Source organism: Balaenoptera musculus, chromosome 5 (assembly GCF_009873245.2).
Source record: "Balaenoptera musculus isolate JJ_BM4_2016_0621 chromosome 5, mBalMus1.pri.v3, whole genome shotgun sequence".
Classification (NCBI taxonomy): domain Eukaryota; kingdom Metazoa; phylum Chordata; class Mammalia; order Artiodactyla; family Balaenopteridae; genus Balaenoptera; species Balaenoptera musculus.
Window position 1 is genome coordinate 97938919 of NC_045789.1, and position 22815 is coordinate 97961733.

A 22815-nucleotide genomic window follows, 5' to 3' on the forward strand; every position below is an offset into this window, starting at 1 on the left:
AACAAACCATACATTTCTGTCATTTTTACCCATGGCGAAAAGGGTGTTCTATTACATTTCCCTTCATTTCCAATATTTATTTCTGTTTAAGAAGGGAAAGTGATTTTCAACATCTCCAATTATTTTCATCATATAATTTATTTTAGTGTTCATTATTTAATACATGAAAAGGCTCTTCAATTTTAAACATTAAGCAGAAATTATGAAAATAAAGTTTAAAAATCTGCGAAATTAAATATCTAAATAATTAACATTGCAAAACTACTGATTTCTTTTCTAAATTCCAAAAATTGAGGTATAGCAAAGGAGATGTCATCAGTCAAAAAAAGTGTGCCATAAAATAGCTGACTGTTGGAAAAATCTCTCACAGAGATATAAAAATAGTGCATAACAAATGTCAAATGGATCAAGGTTGGCAGGGTTAAGGTTAGAAAAGAATACTCCAAAAATCTGGAGGATCATGGTTAAGTAACAAATAGGGAACATTGACAAATAAATTAGTAAAAAGCTCTTCTGAAAACAGCATCAACTTTAAACATTAAAAACTTGAACCACAACCACAATAAAACAGCAGAGTTAGACATGAACCACATATTTTTACAGTACAAAAAAGCACACCATAGACAACCAGTATTAAGATCAACACTTTGCTCACGTGAAGGATTGTCCCAAGGGGCTGCAATACGGCAACACCCTTGTAATTTTCTCTCTTTAGAGTCAAGAATCTTATTTCAGCATTTAAAAAAAACATCTACCATTGCTGGGTGCTTTGCTTAGATTGCAGAGTAACTCTTACATTAAAATACAGGGGCTAGTTGCATTAAAAATGCTCTAAAGAGAAAAAATATCACTAATGATATTCTAATAGTGTTCAGTACCAAAAGAAACTCATTAACTATTGCATGTTTCCATGCCACTTTCTCAAAAAAACTGCAAGCAAAGTCATTACCAAAATTCCTTCATCAAAATTTTTTTTAAAAAAAGCAATTCTTAACCATTAAGAACAACAATTTCCATGCAACAGTGACCCCAGTTTAGACAGAAGACCCCAATATACATAGGTCAAACATGTATGCAAGTTTAAGCCAGATTTCACCATTATCTTTAAGGTAAAACTGAATTTTATGCAACTAGCCGTCTGTATATTTCCCCATCTCCATTTTGACTTTACTTAGGTTTACTAAAGTTTTGCATTCTTTGATAAAGTTCCTTTGTTTAAATATGGGCTTCCTGTGGGTCTTACATTTGGTGACCAGTTAGCAGTGTGCTGGCCATCTTTGGTTTATAAAGGATGTCTTAACCATGAACTATCAAAGGGGCTAAAATCAACTTTCTTTAAAATTCTAGTAATTTTCTTTTACTCAGTCTTTTATCTATACTATATCACTGCACATGAATTAGAACCGCACATCACAAAATTGCACAGGGATTACAAATATTACATCCAGTCTGCATAAAATCAAAGTCCACTACCGACCAGATCACAAAATGGCTGCACTCTCTAATCTAAATCTAATTTGCATATTGTACACATGTAGGACATTTTTTTTTTAACTTGAAGTCACAATAATGCATGCAAGTTTGCTTTTTTTAAACAAATTTTATAATTTGTTCATGCTACCTAGATTCAAGAGAGCTTTTTTGAACATTTGCAATACCTCACCTCTTGTTAGTTAATAATTCTAGTGCATGCATATGGTGTATACAGGTAAGTAAACATGCATTTTTTTTCACATTCTAAAACTATGGCAGTTTAGGCCATATTGTGCTGCCTGCATTTTATCTGCAATGCAGTGTGTCTCTAACGTTTTCAATCCCGTATTAATAGGTGGCATTTACACATAACACCTATATAGCAGCAAAGCTAATACAGCTTGTGATTAAAAATGTTTAAAAATAGCTAATAAATCAGATTATCTTGAGGTATTATTTCTTGCAAGTCAAAATGGAGAGCAAAAAAATCAACCCTAATTTTTAGTTTATGTATACACTGAAAATAGCAACAATAAAAATAAGCATTTGTAGCAGACATATTCCATCTTCACTATTATTTTGCTACCTTTGGTAAATTACTGGGGCAGATCTTGAAGTTAAAAACCCACGTTTAGAAATAAGTGCACGCTTCACCCACTATATAGCAGCAGACTGTTTGCCCCTACGCAAAACATTCTCATATCTAATTTTAACTTTACATATAAAAATAACTTGGAGAAAATACAAAAAAACATTTTATTTTAACATGAAAATATCACAAAAATTAGTAAGCCTGAGATGTAGGGTTTTGGTGAAAAACAAGAGGCTTGTAGTGTTTTGGCTGCTGATAAAGATGCATGTATTGATAGCTGGGGTGAAAGCAGAAGAATGCACTTATTTCTTCTGCATGTCAGTATCTTCAGACACAGTAAGCCACATGCACCCTTTCTTTCCTTGTTAAACAGAGGCAGGTTTGCTATTCTTAGTTCCAGCGGAAGTGGATCTGACGTGGGCGATCAGCACCTTCCTTTACCAATGGCTTATGGAACTCACGTCCTGCACGAGAGTGGATATTTGCCCAACAAAACTCACAGTAATACTGCAGGCAAGTGACATTGGCACAAAAAAAGGGAGCAAATTTTCCACCACAGCGTGCGCCCTGGCATTCATCACACATCTGGTCATCTAGCACATATGGCTTTACCTCCACCTAGAAAAAGAGAGAAAACATATCTCATTAAGTCTGCTTCAAAAGTCACTTTAGCAATGCTTTAAAAGGTTCATACAATGTTCTAGAGAAAAGGACCAACATTCAATGCTGAGATAGCAGGCATCTTCCCTGGGCAATAGCGTCACCATATAGTAGGTTAAAAAAAATTAAATCATTTTGTTCTTGCACTAATCATTTTTTATGTTTCATGTTCATAATTGACCATGTGATTAAATGAGCTCTTAGTTTGGTAATTTTATTGTATTTTGATATGTTTTCTTCTGAGAACTATAAACTGAATAGTATTTAAATAACTCTCTTTTCCAAAGACAAAAAATAATTAAAAAAAACTATAGAATCCTAATTGATTCGCAAAACATTCCACCCTCATCTTTCTTAAAGTAACATCTTTAAAACACCTGTGTGTTAATATTTTCAGAGATGGGGGTGACTGTGAGTGAAAAACAGAAGGGTATGGAAGACAAATAGTATTTACACCTTTGTTTTCTCATTCCAGTGCCACTTGTGAGATGGCATAACCCAGCAGCCACTGATCATGGCAACACGTCTCTACTATAGGTAAGAGCGATACCCTGCTTGTAAATAACTGGTACAGACAAACCAGAACTGTGGATAATCTTATTAAGGGTATGTCTAGACTTCTGTGAATTTATAAGATATGAAGTCAAAGTCCCACTGTGAAAGCCTGACTCAGTAGAAGACCTCAGACTTAGGTCAGCTCTGAATACTAAACTTTTTAACCTCAGTTTCTGTATCTGTGAGATGAGAAAGGCAATAGAACCTGCTTTATAGAGCTGTAAGGATTAGATTATGCAAGTAAAAGCACAGAAGATGGTGTGGCACATGGTAAATACTCTGTATATTAGCATTAGCTACTATTAGCTGCAACAGCCTTGCTTTCTGGCTTGTAATAACTTTATGAATGAAAGGTTACTGCTTTTGTCTGACTGAATAGTGCCAGGCAGCCTAAGATCTCTGCCTTTCCTCAGGAGAGGAGAGAAAATTGAGCGTTTAAAGGGCTTGGTTTGCCCAAGGTAAAAAATAATGACCCAACAATTTCTATTTTGAATGTATTCTACTGAAATACTTGCATGTGTGCAAAAAATGAATATATAAGGGTATTTTTCTTCAGCATTATTTTGAACAAGAACAATAACAGCAAACTAGGAACAACCTAGTTGATTGATGAAAAGAACTGTAAAACAAACATTTGATAGGAGGGTAATGAAATTACATTTTTGTTTGCATTTGTATTTCATGGTTAGGGTTAGGATAAACATATTTTATATATATTGGACATTTTATTGTCCTAAATTGTATCTTTTGCATATTTTTAAATTCTAGATATTATTTTATGAAGCTAATCTACTTAACTCAAAAGCAAAACTTCAAAGATGAGAAACTGGATTTCAAACTTATGATTTTAGAATACAGTCAAAACCTATTTGCAATTAATAATAATCTCTAACAGCTCTTGAATGTGTGAAAGGGAGTTTCATTGATTCTTCACTATTCTTATTTTCCATTATTTTCCCTTTTTCACTTCAGAGGAGATATCTGTGATACACAATCACCTGGATTCATAACTAATAAAATGATTAATAATTAATTAGCCAACTTGAAGTATATCACAATTCAGTTCAGTAACTACCAGAAGTCACAGTGAATTATACTACTCATGGAATAACATTTAAAATTTAAAATGATTTACACATTTGTGGTGATTGTTCTTCATGGCTATCAGGGAGATGAAAGTAAACTTCAAAGTGTTCATGAGCCTAAAAGGTGAGTTGAATAAACAATTTTAATTCCCTCCAAATAAGTATCCTGTGTATCTTTGGATTATCAGCTATAAATTTAAATTTAATCTGTTTTTATGGTTTAATAACTATATTCTTATTAGAGAGATGAAAGGTATAAAGATTAAGGGTTTGATTTTTTTGTATAAGCAAAACTAACGACTAGTAAAGTATTTAAGGCTCAAATTCTTTCAAATAAAGTTCAAAGCATACCTTAGTAGCACATATCTTAAAAAAATAAACTTTTCTCTCAGGTAGTTCAATGCCTTTTTAAGAAGGCAAGTGTTTCTCAATTCACTTGCTTTGTATCGGGGTTTCTCTTTAAGAATCAATACTTTGCCCCAAATAATTGGTTCTCCACTATCATTTTGGAAATAAAGAGGTATGAAGCATGACACTGCAATAATCTTTTCCCTCTGCTTCTGCATATTAAACAACTATAATTATATAATATGTAAATAACTTCCTCTGTGACCCTATCACCTCTCTGCAAAAGTAGGGGGTTAGACTAGATCAGTGGTCTAAAGCAGAGGTCCCCAAACCCCGGTCCGTGGCCCAGTACCAGTCCGTGGCCTGTTAGGAACCAGGCTGCACAGCAGGAGGTGAGCGGCGGGCAGGCGGGCGAGCAAGCAAGCGAGCAAGAGCGAGCGAAGCTTCACCTGCTGCTCTCCAGCTCGCATTACCACCTGAACCATCCCCTCCATCGCTCACACTGCCGCCTAAAGCATCCCCCCCGCCCCCCCATGCCCGTCCGTGGAAAAACTGTCTTCCACGAAACCGGTTCCTGGTGTCAAAAAGGTTGGGGACCGCGGTCTAAAGCATGGCTGGACATCAGAATCACCCTGGGGGCCTTACAAACTACTGCTGCCCATGCTGCATCCCAGACCAACTACAGCAGAATCTCTGGGGGTGGGACCCAGATGTCAAGGTTTCCCTAAGTTCTCAGGTAACTTTAACGTGCAGTGGAGGTTGAAAACTACTGGATGAGAGGAACTCTAAGGTTCAAATCAGTTAAACAAAATTTCATAGCACGTCTGAGTAAAAGCAGAGCCCCTTTTCTTAGATACTTAAATTTTTTCTTTATTGGGGGGCAACATTTTAAGTAACAATGCAAACAAAAATGCCACTTTGCAAGTGTGAACTGAACTTATGCTGTACTTCTTTTCTAAATGGTGTGATTTGATAATTAAATTTTGGGGACTAATTCTAGAGTCTATGGTCTATGGGTATTAGTTAACCAGCTCCCCTGCCCCCAAAACAGTACAGCCTCAGAGAAGAAGCTTCGAGAAACTGTTACACCGGTAAAATAAGAACTCACTCAAGTTATATCTACTATAATGGGTATAAAAAAGTTAATTTACCTCATATTTTTAGTATATCTCATCTGTACAACAAATGTAAACATGATTATTCAGGAACTATTCACAGATTTTAGCATGAGATAGATTTGTAAAGAAACAATTGAGTTTTGTTCACTCCCTTCTCTTATTTCATATGGTAATCAGTATTAGAAATTATTCAATAGGGTAGCTTTCACAGTTATCAGCCATAACACCTCCTAAAAGTTCTTATTGTGATGACCTAAGCAATGCTACTAAAGAGTAAATGTTTTAAAGTTTAGGACAATCATCTTATATATTTAGTTTATTTACATATTTATTTTTGCATATATTTAGGAAAATATACAAAATGTGTTTTTATTTTAGATTTTATAAATCAAAAATAAGTAACACTTAAATAACACTTAGTGCCAAGCTCTGTTCTAAGTGCTTCTACATATGTGAATTCACTTACTCCTCAAAATAACTGTGAAAGAGATACTATTATTGTTTTCCACTTTATAAGTGAGGAATAAGAGGCATAAAGAGGGTTCACTTGCCCAGGGTTACAGAGCAAATGGTGGAAATGGGATCCCAGGTAGTCTGACTCCAGAGTACAAGTTCTTAAAACAAGCTCTAGCTTCTATAGGTAAAAGGATATTAAGACCTTATTGGCTGATAAAAATTTCTGAAATGCCTTTAAAATTATATTTATATTTTGTGTATTATACCTAAAATTTAAAGTCTGCTCAAGAATTTTACGTTTCAGGGATATTTTGATATAATACTCTTTAAGAGCTCAAGGAATATAGAAGAATAAACACTCGGTTTTTGAATTACATTATTAACTCTGTAGGGTAGTAAGCTTTGGATCAGCACCTCATGATAGGACTTAAATGATTTCCCAATATGCAACTTACACGTTTATCAATATCACCGTGCTGAAGCTGAACGAACCGAGCACTAATGGCAGCAATATAGCTCTGCTGATTGGAGAAAGCAACTCGACCAGCACCTTTTGGATATTTTAGCTCAGGATCTGTATCAATTCCTGCATAACAAACGCCACCATACAGCCGGTCCATGATCATAGCAAGCTCCACTTGAAAAGGAAAAGAAGTTCACATCAAATGGGAGAGAACACAGTAAATCAACCATTTTTAAGTACTTTTTTTTTTTTTAAGTGAAAGTCAATAGGATAATGCTCTTTTCTAAATCTAATCCTTTCTCTTGTATACGAGAGCTCACCTGCTCTCACCACAGAAGAACTGGACAACTCAACTGTCTACTGGACAAGTCATATTGATATTTAACAGACACTGCATCACTCAGTATGTTCTAAATGGCACTCTTGATCTTCCACCATCCAATTAAACCTGCTCGAGTGAGTTTTTGCTGACTCAGTGAGCAACGGAAAAGATGAAGTTGCCAACTCAAGACCCTTGGCTTCATCCTATTTTCTTTTTTCCCCACTGTATATGCAATCCTGTGAACTTGATTTCCAAGACATATCTAGAATCCAATCTCTCTGCCTCCATCACTAACATCCTGTTCCAAGGTATCATTCTTTTTCATCTAGATCATGGCAATAGCCTTATCTCCTTGTTTCTGCCCCCTGCCTCCTCCCCTGCCCCCAGTTTATTTTCAAAACAGCAGCAAGAGTGATTCTCTTAAAAATATAGCAGATACCAATGGCTTCACTGAAATTTCTCCTTGGGAACTCTGAATGGTGGCACAAACTAGCTTTCAAAACCAATACCACAATCTTCTTCCAACCTGCTCTTTCTCCAGTGTTCTTTATCTTCTCAGTTAGCGGTACCAGTGTCTACCTAGTAGCTTAAGACTGAAAACTGAGATTCAGCCTTTGCATTTATCTTATAAATATCTGTGACATCTGTTCACTTGGCTCTTCCACCACCACCACTACCACTAACCCAAGCCACCACTATTTGTCTCCTGGACTGCAATAATAGGCTCCTAAATTGGTCTACCTATAACTACTCTCAACTTGACTCCCTCTCCACAAGTCATTAACTAAACTGGTCTCTTAAAAATGAAAATATGATCATGTCTCTCTTTTACTTAAAAACTCTTCATTGGTTTCCCGTTGCTCTGAGGATAAATAACAAGTTAGCTATTAGACTTGTATGATCTGACTCCTATTTACTTTTTCAATGTCTTCTTGTATCTCTCACCTCATTCCTTATACCCTAGGCAGTGACTCTGGACTTCCCTCAGTCTCTCCGATGCACTCTGCTTCCCTCCACTGAAGATCTTGGAATATGCTGTTCCCTTTGTCTGAAACACTCTTCACAACTTCCTACCACCTAACCCTGCTCCTTCTGTTCAATCTTTATATGTCAGCTGAAATACAAGTATCTTTAAAATATCAGACTACATCACATTTCCTTGCTGTATGCTCTTCTGTTCCCCTTAGTCTTTCTTTGTAGTAGCTATGTCTGTAAGTATTTACATGTGTGAATAGTTCTTTAACATGCACCTCCCATACTGGAAGAGGATGTTTGCAGTGATGGAAGGCGCTAACACACTTCACAAGGGTACACAGTATCATAAAACTTGCTTGTATGGCGGGCATTTACGTCTATAATTATGTTCCTATATGACCTCTTCTGGTAGATCTCTGGTTCCTGATTATTGATGAACAGAAGTTTATCATTCACTTATCTAAAGTGCCTTTAAAAAAAATCCTGTATTTCTTCTTCAGATATCAGAATCAACCTCCATAAAAAGACCCCAAATTCTCATTATCTTAGAGAGTTACATTTAAGAAGTCATAAATGCAGTATTTGAGTGGATTCTTCTTACAGAGTCTGTTTGGAGTTAGCTATCAATATTGATAGATGAGTGTCCAATTCTCCAGTTCCTTAATGGTCTTAAGAACAATTCTCAGAATTTGTCTCAAAGTTCTGTAGCAAGCAACTATTGGAGCAGGAGAATCTGCCCTTCACCCACCCAGTGGTGACATGTACACAATAGTACCAAATACGTACCAAATCAACTCATATTTAAATGATTTTTTTAAAAAAACAAAATTTGTTAACATTCTACTTACCAGCCCTTAATGGCCTAGGAACACCTCCAACAAAAATTGTTTTTCGAGGATCCAAAGGCTGAGAACCATCCATCACAAAATCACTATCACTTAAATTCCAAGGACGGATCTGAACCTATGAAGAAAATGATGTTACTGTATTAGGTCTCACTCCTTTAATAGCTGATGAGTTTTGTGCCACTGTACTGTTCAAAATTTTGGATAGATGGGTTTGGAAACAAACTGTTAATATTTTATCCAGATACAATAAATTATATGAATTTAAAAAAATTGAACTCAACATGGTAGTTTATTTATTTATTTTTTCACTAACAATCATTTCAAAACAGTTTTTGGAAAACTTGCATTTGTAACTTAGTTTGAGTAGAATTTACTTACAGGTTTGTCCTTGATAGTAGGGCTGGAAACACACAGATAGAGTTTTCCATCTTCTTCAATACAAGCATCAATTAGTGCCTGAACTGAGCTCTCTTCTTGAAAGAGAAGGAATGCATAGCCTGTAATAACCATAAGAATGAGGCAATATGTCAAGGTAAGTGATTTCACCCCAAATTTCAGTATGGTTTAGAAAACACATGCCTTTGAAAAAGATGAAAAATAACTATAAAATAGGACTACAATCATTATACTTTCTCTAGGAGAACATAATATCCTATGGAATACACACAAAAAGAGATACTCAGTAAAATAACTAGCTACTTTATATAGAGCACTTACTATCCGATACTGTGATAAGAGCTTTACGTGAATTATTTCATTTGATTCTCACAAGTCTATGAAACATTATTCCCAATTTACAGAAAAAACCCTGAGGTGTCAGGTGGTTAAATTACTTGCCCAAAGTCAGTCACATAAGCAAGTAGTTGGCTGATTAATTTCAAACCTAGATCAGCTCTAAGGTCTCCCATGATACTGTCTTCTTAAAGAATGTGGCAGGATTAACCAGTTGAGCATCGCAGGACCTGAAGTTTCCTTCAAATGCCCTCAGGGTAAGACAAGTTCTAGAGCATACTTTTGGACAGGTGGAAAGAGCACACGTGGAAAGGCCCAGGAATTTCCATAAGTAGAGGGAAAATTCCACAATCATCCTGACAACTTCCAAATGATACTAAGAAAACTCCCTTAGGGAGGCTGGAATGAAACAGGTTCCAGACTTCCCTGGTGGCACAGTGGTTAAGAATCCGCCTGACAATGCAGGGAACATGGGTTCGAGCCCTGGTCCGGGAAGATCCCACATGCCGCGGAGCAACTAAGCCCATGTGCCACAACTACTGAGCCTGCGCTCTAGAGCCTGCGAGCCACAACTACTGAGCCCATGTGCTGCAACTACTGAAGCCCGTGAGCCTGGAGCCTGAGCTCCGAAACAAGAGAAGCTACTGCAGTGAGAAGCCTGCGCACCACAATGAAGAGAAGCCCTCGCTCACCACAACCAGAGAAAGCCCGCGCGCAGCAACAAAGACCCAACAACAAAGACCCAACGCAGCCAAAAATAAATAAATAAATAAATTCATTTAAAAAAAAGAAACAGGTTCCTTCAGGATGGGTCAGACTTTTATTTTATTTTATTTTTTACATCTTTATTGGATTATAATTGCTTTACAATGTTTAGTTTCTGCTGTACAACAAAGTGAGTCAGCTATATGTATACATATATCCTCTCCCTCTTGAGCCTCCCTCCCATCCTCCCTATCCCACCCCTCTAGGTGGTCACAAAGCACCGAGCTGATCTCCCTGTGCTATAAAGCAACTTCCCACTAGCTATCTAGTTTACACACAGTAGTGCATGTATGCCAGTGCTACTCTCTCAATTCATCCCAGCCTTCCCTTCCCCCTCTGTGTCCACAAGTCCGTCTCAAGGTGGATGAGCAGCAGAACACTTTTTTTCAAACAGCCTGGAGACTATGTTTGCACTTTGGATCCAAGTTCCTGCTTAGATTCCTGTACCTTTTGAAAATATGGCCCTCCTTCTTTCCTTGTGACAAGCAATTGTCTATTTTTAATCAAATATGATGTATCTAGCAGGCAGAATAGAGTTCATTATAAAAAGAAGGCATCGAAGTTTACATTACAAGTTTACTGTTATGTGATTATTCCCAGCAGCAGATGACTATAAATGACCTAACAATACCCCTTTTCCTTGACAAGATATCTATGCACAAAACCTAGAGCACTGAAATCTAGTCCCAATGTGAAGATGTCTTCAATCAGGCCAACCACGTCTGTGCCATTAAACAATGGGAAGTAAGAGGTCATCTTTTACTAGGAATTCAAAAAACACAGCTTATTGCCAACAATGGCTTTTAGTGCCACAAAGGTCTGATGTGACACACAGAAAATGTACTTCATTTTAATAAAATTACAATACCTGATTGCATAAATAAGTCATAAAGCCCACCTACACAAATAGAAACTTCCAAAGGTATGATTATGCAAGATTAAAACCATATCTTAGAACTTTTTAATTGCTAGAAACAATTTAAATAGGCTTGAAAAAAAAAAAAGACTGGTTTTCTTTATGTGAAGGCTTTAATTTTGATACAAGCTAAGGTTTTTTAATTTTTTTTTATTTTTAAATTTATTTTTTTATTTTTTGGCTACACCACATGGCATGTGGGATCTTAGTTCCCCAACCAGGGATCAAACCCATGCCCGCTGCATTGGAAGCGCCGAGTCTTAACCACTGGACCACTAGGCAAGTTCCCAAGCTAAGGTTTTGAGAGCTGTAATTGTTTTGTAATAATTGAGGGGATATAAGACCGATTTACTAAAATAGTATTTTAAAGTCAATATTTTTAATGTTATGTTTTTATGATGTTAATTTCTGATGTTAATATTTTAATACTGCTTAAAAATTTTTGTGATTATTATGGAAGAAATGTATCACAAAAATTAATTAAGCAACATGGCAGGTAAATTATGATCTAGCTAAGGCAAGCCACTAAATATTAAAATACCTGTACCAAAAATACCATCTAATAGTTCTTTAGAATTTATTAGCACAAGCTAATGTTTACATAGGGTGAATCTTATTCACTGCAAAGGACAGGTATGTATAAGTGTGGCTCAGTATCCAATGTCTCAAATCATTACCTTAATTACAGGGTAGCTTTGTCAACTGGATGCTTCTACACCAGTGTTTTCCAAACCATGGAAAATGATGAATTACAGCAATGACAAAAATGCTTGAAAGCACAAGGTTTAGGAACATTGGTATTTGGCAATGAGTACAATTAACTATAATTGTACCAAAATAGTATGATTTGCCACTGCTAATATTTTTTGTTGTTTTTTTCTTGTTTTCAGTTTGAGAAAATAAACTAACAACTACCACAAAAACCACAATAACAATGCAACAGCAACAAAGACAGCAACTATTCTGTTTCATGAAATTAGTGCCAACCTACCTTTCTTACATTTCTGCCCATGCAGAAAATGTGTATCTGTCTGGACAAAAACTAATTCTAATACCTTTCTAAAATTATATTTCAACTCCTGCCTGGAACTCTATTGAACAACGTTTTAATCTATCTAAATTGTACAGTATCTTTTAGATTTAGTTCAAAATTTCTCAATGAAGCTTTCCCCCACCTACTTCAGGTCAAAGGATAAACTATCCTACAGTATTTATAGTTGTATATATCGTTTATTAGGCAACTATCAATCCATGAATTACTGAGAATACAAAGATGAGTAAAGACACAGTCTGAGAGATTAATGGAAGAATCTGACATTAATAAAATAAAAACATATTTATAAAATTGTAAGACTGTAATATTGCAACTGTGGGGAGTGCTATGAAAGGGCACAGTTCTAGAAGGGCCTACAATAGGAGGATTTGACCTCATTAGGTGGGTCCTTAACAGTTTCCCACCAGCAACTGATATTTAAGCTGAGAAAAGTAGGAGATATACATATGAAGAGGCAGGGGAAGCCTTCAGGTCAAGAGAACAACAAACATAAAATTCCTGAGGCAGGAGAGAGCAAGGCCAGTTTGCAGAGCCAGAAAGGAACAAGAAGCAATACTGGGAGAAGGAACGGGATGGGGAGGGCGGGCAGGGAGAATGCATTTTTGCCTTTATCCTAACAATAAGAGAAACCACTGATGGGTTTTAAGCTGGAAGCAAGGAGTAGCACCATCAGATTGTTTTCACAGATATTACTCTAGCTATGCTGTGGGAGAAAAACTGGAGATAGCCAGAAATGTGGACAGACTAGTCATACACCTGAAATAGTCCAGACAAGGGATGATGGTAATTTAGGCAGGAACATTAGAAACCAACAGGCATTTTTATTGAACACTCAGTAAAATAAACTGTATAAAAGGACAAGATCATAACACTGAACAACAGATTAAAACTAAGCTAAGAAATGAACATCTACATCAATACGGAGCTAATTTTCTCTCTACACCAAGGATTCAGGACCTCCACGTCCAGTACACTCCAAAATCGTGTGAAAATTTAGAGTATATGGAGACAGGTCCATAGCTCTAACTAGACTCTCATGGAAGCCTGGGATCTAGAATCTCTGATTCAAAGGATTCTGTAAGTATAAGATCTAAAGGTATTAAAAAAAAAATCACCACATTTTTCCATTTCTCTAAGGAACTACATAAAACACTAATGGAAGTTCTATAATTCTCAATGACAAAAAGTAGAGATGGCCCATATAATTTATCACCAGAATCCCTTAGCTAGTTTTTGTATGCCAATAACTCTTAACATGTTTCCTTTCCTGGAGCCAAATTCAGATTATTCAATAGATCTACTGGAGTCTTTTTTCCATGCTTGAAAATCCACTCAGCCATAAGAATAATAGTGTGTTTTTTCATTTCTAAAATTACATTTCAATAATATTCAAAGTAAAGTCTTAGCCTTTCAACCTCCCCCTTTCTTTTATTCACTTCAGAGAATGTGCCATTAGCAACCTGACTGACTGGATTCATGCTCAGTTCTCTCCCCTTGCCTCCCCTCCTCACTCTGGGCGGGTGAGGTGATCCTTCCTGTCCCCACTGACTGTGGCACTGCTTTGCTCAAATGAATGTGCGCTCAATTTGTGATTCTTGTACTCTGGTGACCAGTCACAGTAGTATCCTGGCAATATGTAACTAACACAACTAGGCATCCTCTGCACATTTTATCTCTTTCTGTAGTTGAGTTTTTTTCTGACCATTCATTTTCTTCTCTATCTGAATTCACCAACAGAGTATATACTGCTCTCTTGTTATCTGCTATTATCTGGAACACTTATGTATATCTTGCAATACTTAAAATAGTCATAGGTTTATATTTGATTCTCACTTCACACATTTCTTAATTTCACTGATCAGAGACACTTTATTATATGTCTGTACCTAAGTTACTTAGAATGATACTTTAGGCAGAGAAAATTAGCTCTCATATAACTTATTCCCTAGAAAATATTAACAAAAAAATCTCTTACCTTTTGGTGGAAAATAGGACTTGCTTTCTGCTTTATGAGGCCAATCTACTACCAAAGGCCCAAATCTTCTGAAGCTAGCAGTTATTTCATCTTAAAAAAGTACAATAATATGCATTAGGAATCAGTTTTAATGATTCATTCTAAAAAACTCCTATATTTTATATGTTATTTTAAAGATTTAAAAATTTAAAGTACCAAATAGCCTAAGATAAACTAGAATTATAAATACTGGAAACATGTCTAATATCCTCACTAAAATGATACATAAATCTTAATAGCTATTTTAATCAAAATAGTTTTTAAGTAGCACATTGGCTAGAATGATCAATTCAGTGTGACTTCTAATATTTTATATACTAATGTATGGACACTAATGGATTTATAGTATACCAAATCATAAATATCACTGGCTTGAAAAACATGCCAACATTATATCAAGTTAAAGATCCATAAGAGATCCATTACTGCTTGATAAAGTAAAATATTGTAGGAAAAAAAGGGCTGCTGAAACAAGACATGTAAAGCTATAATATTTCTAAAATATACTAGGGTCTGATACGTGCCAGGTAGTTTCACTGAAAGACATACAGGTCACATCCAATGACATGTTCTAGGTTATTTTATCACATGGAAACTTCATTATACTGATTAATACATAGAATAAGTTTGTCGATATTTGAATCACAATTGAAAAAATTCCCAAAATGTAGCAATATATTCTCTATTAGTAAGTTGTGAATGAGAGTGGCAGATTTCCCACAGCTTTGCAAATATTAGTTTCAGTATTTTTAATCTTGAATTATTTTTCTTTTGTTATTATTACATATGATAATTTTTACATATGCTTATTAGTCTTTGCATAACCTATATTTCCTGTTTATGTACTGTTTCCATTACTCGCTTGGGTTTTATAGCCTCTTTTCTTACGTGTTTCTAAAAGCACATTTATCCTTAAAGAAATTGAATTTTTAACTGTCATGCATTACAGGTAAAGTTTTGTGGTTGGTTACCTTTAATTCATTGTGTGTGTGTGTGCACGCGTGCGTGCATGCATGTGCGCGTGCATGCATGTTATAGTCATACAAAAAGTTTTAAAAAGTTTTAAATAAATACATAAAACAAAAAGTTTAATGTATTCAAATATGTTCTATATTTAAAAACATAAGTAGGATATGAACTAGATGAAAATCTTATTTACAAAAAATGCCCACAATAACAATATGCATAAGATATAAAGTAAAGAAACAAACTTAAAAAAAGTTATTTGTTCAATTATCTTTATATTTCAACAGGTGACAAAATATTTAAACAGAGATGGATATCCATTTTAACTGAAAATCTCTAGAGGTAAAAAAAACTCCATATCCCCATTCACATTATATTTCAGGTTTGTTTTTTTATATGCCAAATCATCATTTTACCTTCATCAATATCTGGAGGAAGACCACCAACAAAAACTTTTCGAGAGAAACGCTCTATTCGCTCTCCATTTTGATGAGCTGAGTAACATGTGGGTGAATTTAAAACACCAACTTGATCATTATGACCATCATCCAGCAAGCCATCATCTATTGGAAAGAGGGAAGAACGACCTAAAATATAAGAACAAATATAACTTGAATCTCAGATCTAAGAAAATGATAAATTAAAGTCAGGCATAAAAAGAGCAACAACAGATTCAAAGCCTTAAAATTGAAGGTGACATAGGCATAAAAAAATTAAGGAAAATTCAGAGAGTTTAAAGGTTTAATTACCTAGATTCAAGAGAGAAGTTGTCTGAGGAATGACTTAGAAATAAGCATGGTCATATGACAACAATTATATCACAAACAAACACTAAATCACTTCAATTTCTTATGGAAAGCAGCAAGAATCTCATGTATGGAGATGGTTAGACTGGATGTGTAATCTTTTAGAAGAAAGGTTTTAGGAGAAACCTTTTAGAAATTGGTGGCAGAAAGAAATGGCACAGACTAAACAGATAAGAAGACAATAAAAAACCACTTGCAGACTACAGTAAGTAAGGACAAAAGCACCAAGTAATACTTGCATATAAGACCTTGAATTAATTTACGGCATGTGTGTCAATTACATAAAAAGGTAGACAGGGCTTCTGCACATATGCAAAACAGAAAAAGGCACCCCCTCTAGGACTTCAGTCCCCGTCTGAGCCCACCCTCGTACGGGCACAGCCTGTATAATCCTCTGCAGCAATCCTGATGCTAGACTCTGTGGCCTGCATAGAATTGGGGTTGAGGTGAGAAGGAAGGGGCTACATGTCTGTGAACTATAGCTAGCTAGATGTTAGAAATAAGAATTTTAATTTTATAAGACCAAAAACAGGGAGAAAGATCATATTTGGTATAGGAAACAGAAATTATTCTGCAGATACCCATGTTCACTGAGTAACTCTGGATATTTAGCTTTCCCAATACCTTTCTCATTGGTCAGGAATAAGGACCAATGAGAAAAAAAGTCAATATTCTTTGTGATCAAAGGAAAGAAAGCTCTTCAAAATGAAACTATTTTCCTTAAAATGAACCTCATCAAGAGCCATCAAAAGTAATATTAATTATACGGGGCTTCCCTGGTGGTGCAGTGGTTGAGAATCTGCCTGCCAATGCAGGGGACACGGGTTCGAGCCCTGGTCTGGGAAGATCCCACATGCCGCGGAGCAGCTGGGCCCGTGAGCCACAATTACTGAGCCTGCGCGTCTGGAGCCTGTGCTCCACAACAAGAGAGGCCGCGATAGTGAGAGGCCCGCGCACTGCGATGAAGAGTGGTCCCCACTTGCCACAACTAGAGAAAGCCCTCGCACAGAAATGAAGACCCAACACAGCCATAAATAAATAAATAAATATTAAAAAAAAAAAGTAATATTAATTATGAATAACTGGTTCAACTTTCTATGGTTGGACTTTAAGTAAATAATTGTATATTTTAAAAGGAATAAGATGAGGTAGAGAAACAACATGCACATTAACTAGTTTTTGATTAAAATGGCAAATCCAAATTTTATACTTATTTCAGACATGGCAATACTTAAAAGTAGAAATACTGAATGCAGTGACAAAGAAAATCACTACATAAGCAATGTCACACAACTGACCTAAAATGACTTAAAATTTTTTCTTAACTATAATATTGTAAGAATATTCATTATATATTAATGAATTATTCTATATTTCTAATTATAATAAATACTAAAGTTAGTAAAATAACTATCAAAATCTATAATCTATATGTCTAAAATCTATTAACCAAAGTTCAGCTGAACGAAGGATGTAATGGAAAGGCTAGGAATATGTCACATACTGGCCATACTAACAAGAATCTTCATTGCTGGAAAATCATGACCACTTTCTTTCTAGAAGCCATAAAAGTTATAGAGTTAAATACCCATTTAAAAGAGGAGTTAACTAAATATATATCACCAACCAAAATATTATTTTTTACCTTTCCAATTATCCTTCCCTATAACCCAAATCAACATGACAATAAAAGGAGAACCAGTTAATAATTATGTCTTCCATGTACTTTAAACATACTTTCTAAGAATGATCCATGAAAATGACTGGCAGTAAAGGTAAAATTATATGTGTTGAGAAAAGTAGAGTTTGATCATAAAGTGATTTGGACTAAAATATTTACAACAGTTTTCAACCAAAATTAAATTACCTTTCTCCTTTTTTGCTCTGAAACTAGGATATATTTTCAGGTTTTTATACCTCAAAAGAATGAAATTGACTGATAATGAAATCACAATATAAAATCTGTGGGATGTAGCAAGAGCTACTTACTTAGAGGAAAATTTTCATACTTACAGGGAATTTTATAGTTTTAAATGCATATTAGAAAATAAGAAATGCTTAAAATAAATAATCCTAGTTTCTGCCACAAAGAGGTAGAAAAAGAATAAATTAAATACAAAAAGAGTAGCATCAAGGAAATGGAAAAAGTAAAATCAATGACACAGAAAACAAACTAATGTAAAAAAAAAGTCAATGTAGGCAAAAGTTGGCTCTTTGAAAACTTAAAAAATCGAAACACTTCTCAGCAAAGTTCATCAAGTTCATGAATAAAAAAGAAAACTAAAATTACCAGGAGAGGAAAAGAAAACATTTGTACAAAATTAGTCAATTTATAGCTTAAACCTAAGCATGGTTCTTTGATATCAATGTATATCTGTACTTTTATTTACTGATTGTTGTTTTAAAAATAAAAACAAACACAAAACAAACTATTATTATTAAGGATGAATATTCCTCCCATCCTCAAGATCCTAGCAGCCACTCTACTGGGTTAAATAACCCACCAGTGTGATTTTTATTTCATATGCAAGGATTAAAAAAACTATCAAAACAACAGAAGTAGGTCCAGGACTGATCTCTCTCAGGCACCATCTGTTTAATCAGATAGAATCACTATCACACATGTTTCTCCAAAGAACTGAGACAGGAGCTATAAGGTACATTTATTACTTAAAAGTATTTTGCTCCAATAATAGGTCTGTCCTTTTATCACAGAGAATGAATAAGATATTTAATTTAAACAATCAGTTAAAACCTAGTACCCTGTATATCTTTGTAAATTAATGTCTAGACATAATATATTTACTTTAAAATTAAGTTCACTAAAATTTTGTTTCTTTTAAAAATTGGTATGTCTGGGTATAGGTGTAGGGTAGGTAAGTCAGTCTCTTCGAGGAGGAGGGATTAGCAATTTTTTCTGTAAAGGGCCAGATGGTAAATATTTTAGACTTCGTAGGCCATACATTTCTCTGTTGCAACTACTCAACTGTCATCACTGTAGCTCCAAAGCAACCAGACAAAAAGTAACTGAATGGGCATGACTGTGTTGTAATAAAACTTTGTTTAAAAAACCAGAATCCTTGGCTTGTGGGTTATAGTTTGCTGACCCTGTCTTATAGTATTACCCTGGCTTTTTTTTGGTCATGCTTTGAAGATTTCGTCCATTCTCTGACAGTTATCAAAATAATTAACATACAGAAATCTGTTGCATTTCTACACACTAATAATGAACTATCAGAAAAGGGAAAGCAAGAAAACGATCCCACTTACAATCACATCAAAAAGAATAAAATACCTAAATAAACTTAAGTAAGGAGGTGAAAGACCTATATTCTAAAAACTATTAGGCACTGATGAAAGAAACTGAAATGACGCAAATAAGTGGAAAAATATACTGTGCTCATAGGAGAATTAATATTGTTAAAATTTCCATACTACTCAAAGAAATCTACAGATTCAATGCAATCTCTATTAAGATACCAACGGCATTTTTCACACAACTAGAACAAATAATCCTAAAATTTGTATAGAACCATAAAAAAAAAAACAACAACAAAACCTTGAATAGCCAAAGCAATCTTGAGAAAGAAGAACAAAGCTGGAGGTATCAGGCTCCCTGATTTTAAGCTATACTAAAAAGCTAGAGTAATCAAAACAGTATGGTACTGACATAGAAACAGACACATAGATCAATGGAACAGAACAGAGCCCAGAAATAAATCCTCGCTTATATGGTCAATTAATCTATATGACAAAGAAGGCAAGAATATACAATGGGAAAAGATAGTCCCTTCAATAAATGGTGCTGGGAAAACTGAACAGCTACATGCAAAAGAATCAAACTGAACTACTTTCTCACACCATATACAAAAATAAACTCAAAATGGATTAAAGACTTAAATGTAAGACCTAAAACTCCTAGAAGAAAACATAGGCAGTAAAGCTCTTTGACACTGGTCTTAGCAATATTTTTTTTTTGAATATGTCTCCTCAGGCAAGGATAACAAAAGCAAAAATAAACAAATGGGACTACATCAAACTGTAAAAAGCTTTGCACAGTGAAGGAAATCATCAACAAAATGAAAAGGCAATCAACTGAATGGGAGACGTATTTGTAAATGATATATTCAGTAAGGGGTTGATATCCAAAATATATAAAGAACTCATTCAACTCAATTACCAACAACAACAACAACAAAAATAAGCAGAGGACTTGAATAGACATTTTTCCAAAGAAGACATACAGATGGCCAACAGATACACAAAAATATACTCGACATCACTAATCATCAGGGAAATGCAAATCAAAACCACAATGAGATACCAACTCACACCTGTCAGAATGGCTGTTATCAAAAAGACAAGAAACAACAAGTGCTGGCGTGGATGTGGAGAAAAGGCAACGCTCATAAAATGTTGGTGGGAACAAAAACTTATTCAGGCACTATGGAAAACAGCATAGAGATTTCCTCAAAAAATTAAAAATAGAGCTGCCATACAATCTAGCAATAATACTTCTGGGTATTATCTGAAGAAAATGAAAACACTAATTCAAAAAGATATATGTACCCCTATGTTTACTGCAGCATTATTTACAATAGACAAGATAATGAAAGCAACCTAAGTGTCCATCAATAGATGAATGGATAAAGAAGATGTGATATATATATGCCATGGAATATTACTCAGCCGAAAAAAAAATTGCAAATCTTGCAATTTGCAATAACATGGATGACCTAGAAAGTATTATGTTAAATGAAGTAAGTCAAAGATAGATACTGTATGACTTCACTTATATGTGTAATCTAAAAAACGACACAAATGAATAAACAGAACAAAACAGAACCAGATTCATAGATACAGAGAATAAACTGGAGGTTTCCAGAGGGGAGAAAGGTAGGGGAATAAATGAAATAGAAATAGGTAAAAGGGATTAAGAGGTATAAACTTCCAGTTGTAAAACAAGTAAGTCACAGAGATGTAATGTACAGCATAGAGAATAAAGTCAATAATACTGTAATAACTTTGTATGGTGACAGATTGTTACTAGACTTATCATGGTGATCATTTTGTAATGCACACAAACACTGAATTACTATGTTGTACATCTGAAACTAGTATAATATTGTATGCAAATTATAATTCAATAAAAAAATGTCAAAAAAGTATTTATCAAAGATGAAAATTTTCAGCCTTTATGTCATCATAAAAGGGTTTGGTAGTGGCGATATTAGGGGGTATACACTTACTCTGGCTACTTCACAAGACTGTTAAAAGAGTCAAATGAGTTCAAATTAAATCTAATCATAGAAAATCCCAGGTCAACTTTTAAGCAATATTTTAAGTATAATGTATTATTGATAATTACTTATTCATTATAGCACATGAATATGAATGGCTACATACACAGTACGACTAAATCCAACCTCTCTAATTAAACCTCCATATTTTCATTCCCTTTAAAAAGTATTTCTCCTATCTTCTCATTCCATATATCACCTACTAAAATCTACTAACTAAAGCTTTGCTTGTCTGCTAGAAAAGGTTGCTTCGTGGTGTTTAGTACCACTAACTAAAATACTGTAGGTCCTTTATTTCTATTATTTTAAAAAATATTCTATATATTTTTACTCCTTCTGGAGTAGAGCAGCCCTTTAATCCTTTATTAAAGGGAAGATTGCAATAATAGAAATATTTTAGATTGAGAGATAGAGTTTAAGTTCCATTTCACAACTCCCTTCACAACCTCCCACCCTACGCCAAGCTCAGACGAGCATGTTCACTCTCAGAATGGAATAAACATTGAACAGACAATAAACGCAGAAGATAGACGTGAGAGTCTTTCTCCTTTCTAATCCTGGCCCCCAGGCAGCACTGGAGTAGAACTCTTTATGGCTTCCATAGTACAGAAATACATAGGAGTTGGGGCAGGACACAAATGAAAAGTAGGGAAAGAAACCTTTGCTTTTTCTTAATTACTTTCAGTATAATTAAATTTTGATTATTCCTAAGGTATATTCCATATATTAATATCTGTACCCAGTTTGATTTAAAGTTCTTATGTTGACATTACTAAAGATATTGAAATATATAAATTCATTTTGGTAGTAATTTGGTTTTACTGCAGTCAAGCGGGAAATCTTCTAAATGAAAACAGCTACTCTGTGCCTGAGCTTAAAGGTGAGTCAAAGGTGACAAAAGAAGAAAAAATAGTTCTTCCTAAACTAGATTATAAAGTCAAAATGCCTTGAGAAAATAATACTGTCCACCCACCACTGCACTGGTAAAGAACAATGTCTTATTTTTTGGCAAAATTTATATCAACTCAGTGTGACACATCCCACATCAACAGATCTGATGTGTATGAGATTTCTTTTTAGAAAAGAAAAATGACTAAATAAACGAATAAATGTACTTCCTTTGATGGACCAAATCTAAAACATGGAACCCATAAAAGGGGTCCTTGGTAGTTAAAAGGTTATTGATGTGATACTGATATAACCTCTAGCATAGGAAGAGGAAAAAATGAGTAGAAAATAGGAAGAGAGCCAGGCTACTTCTAGTTCTTTCTGAGTCATTCCTTTGGTATGTGGGTTTTTTTTTTTTTTAATGTTTTATTACGTACTGTGTTAAACTACTTTCAAACTCAAATAAAATCTCTCAACAG

The 22815-nt window shown here is 34.8% G+C and overlaps 1 protein-coding gene across 11 annotated transcripts in view; it reads right to left on the minus strand.

The window, feature by feature from the left end:
• CPEB2 (cytoplasmic polyadenylation element binding protein 2) overlaps positions 1-22815 on the minus strand; it is a 63944-nt gene that overhangs the window by 1320 nt on the left and 39809 nt on the right. For 10 of the 11 annotated variants that reach the window (XM_036852289.1, XM_036852295.1, XM_036852293.1 and 7 more), the window contains 6 exons: positions 15759-15929; positions 14338-14427; positions 9274-9392; positions 8896-9010; positions 6743-6924; positions 1-2683 (listed from right to left, as the gene is read on the minus strand). The exon at positions 1-2683 is cut by the window's left edge and continues 1320 nt beyond it. In XM_036852289.1, coding sequence (XP_036708184.1) covers positions 2456-2683; positions 6743-6924; positions 8896-9010; positions 9274-9392; positions 14338-14427; positions 15759-15929 — 905 coding nt within the window. In that variant the 3' untranslated portion in view covers positions 1-2455. The remainder of the gene's footprint in view (positions 2684-6742; positions 6925-8895; positions 9011-9273; positions 9393-14337; positions 14428-15758; positions 15930-22815) is intronic. The other variant, XM_036852290.1, reaches the window with a different exon arrangement.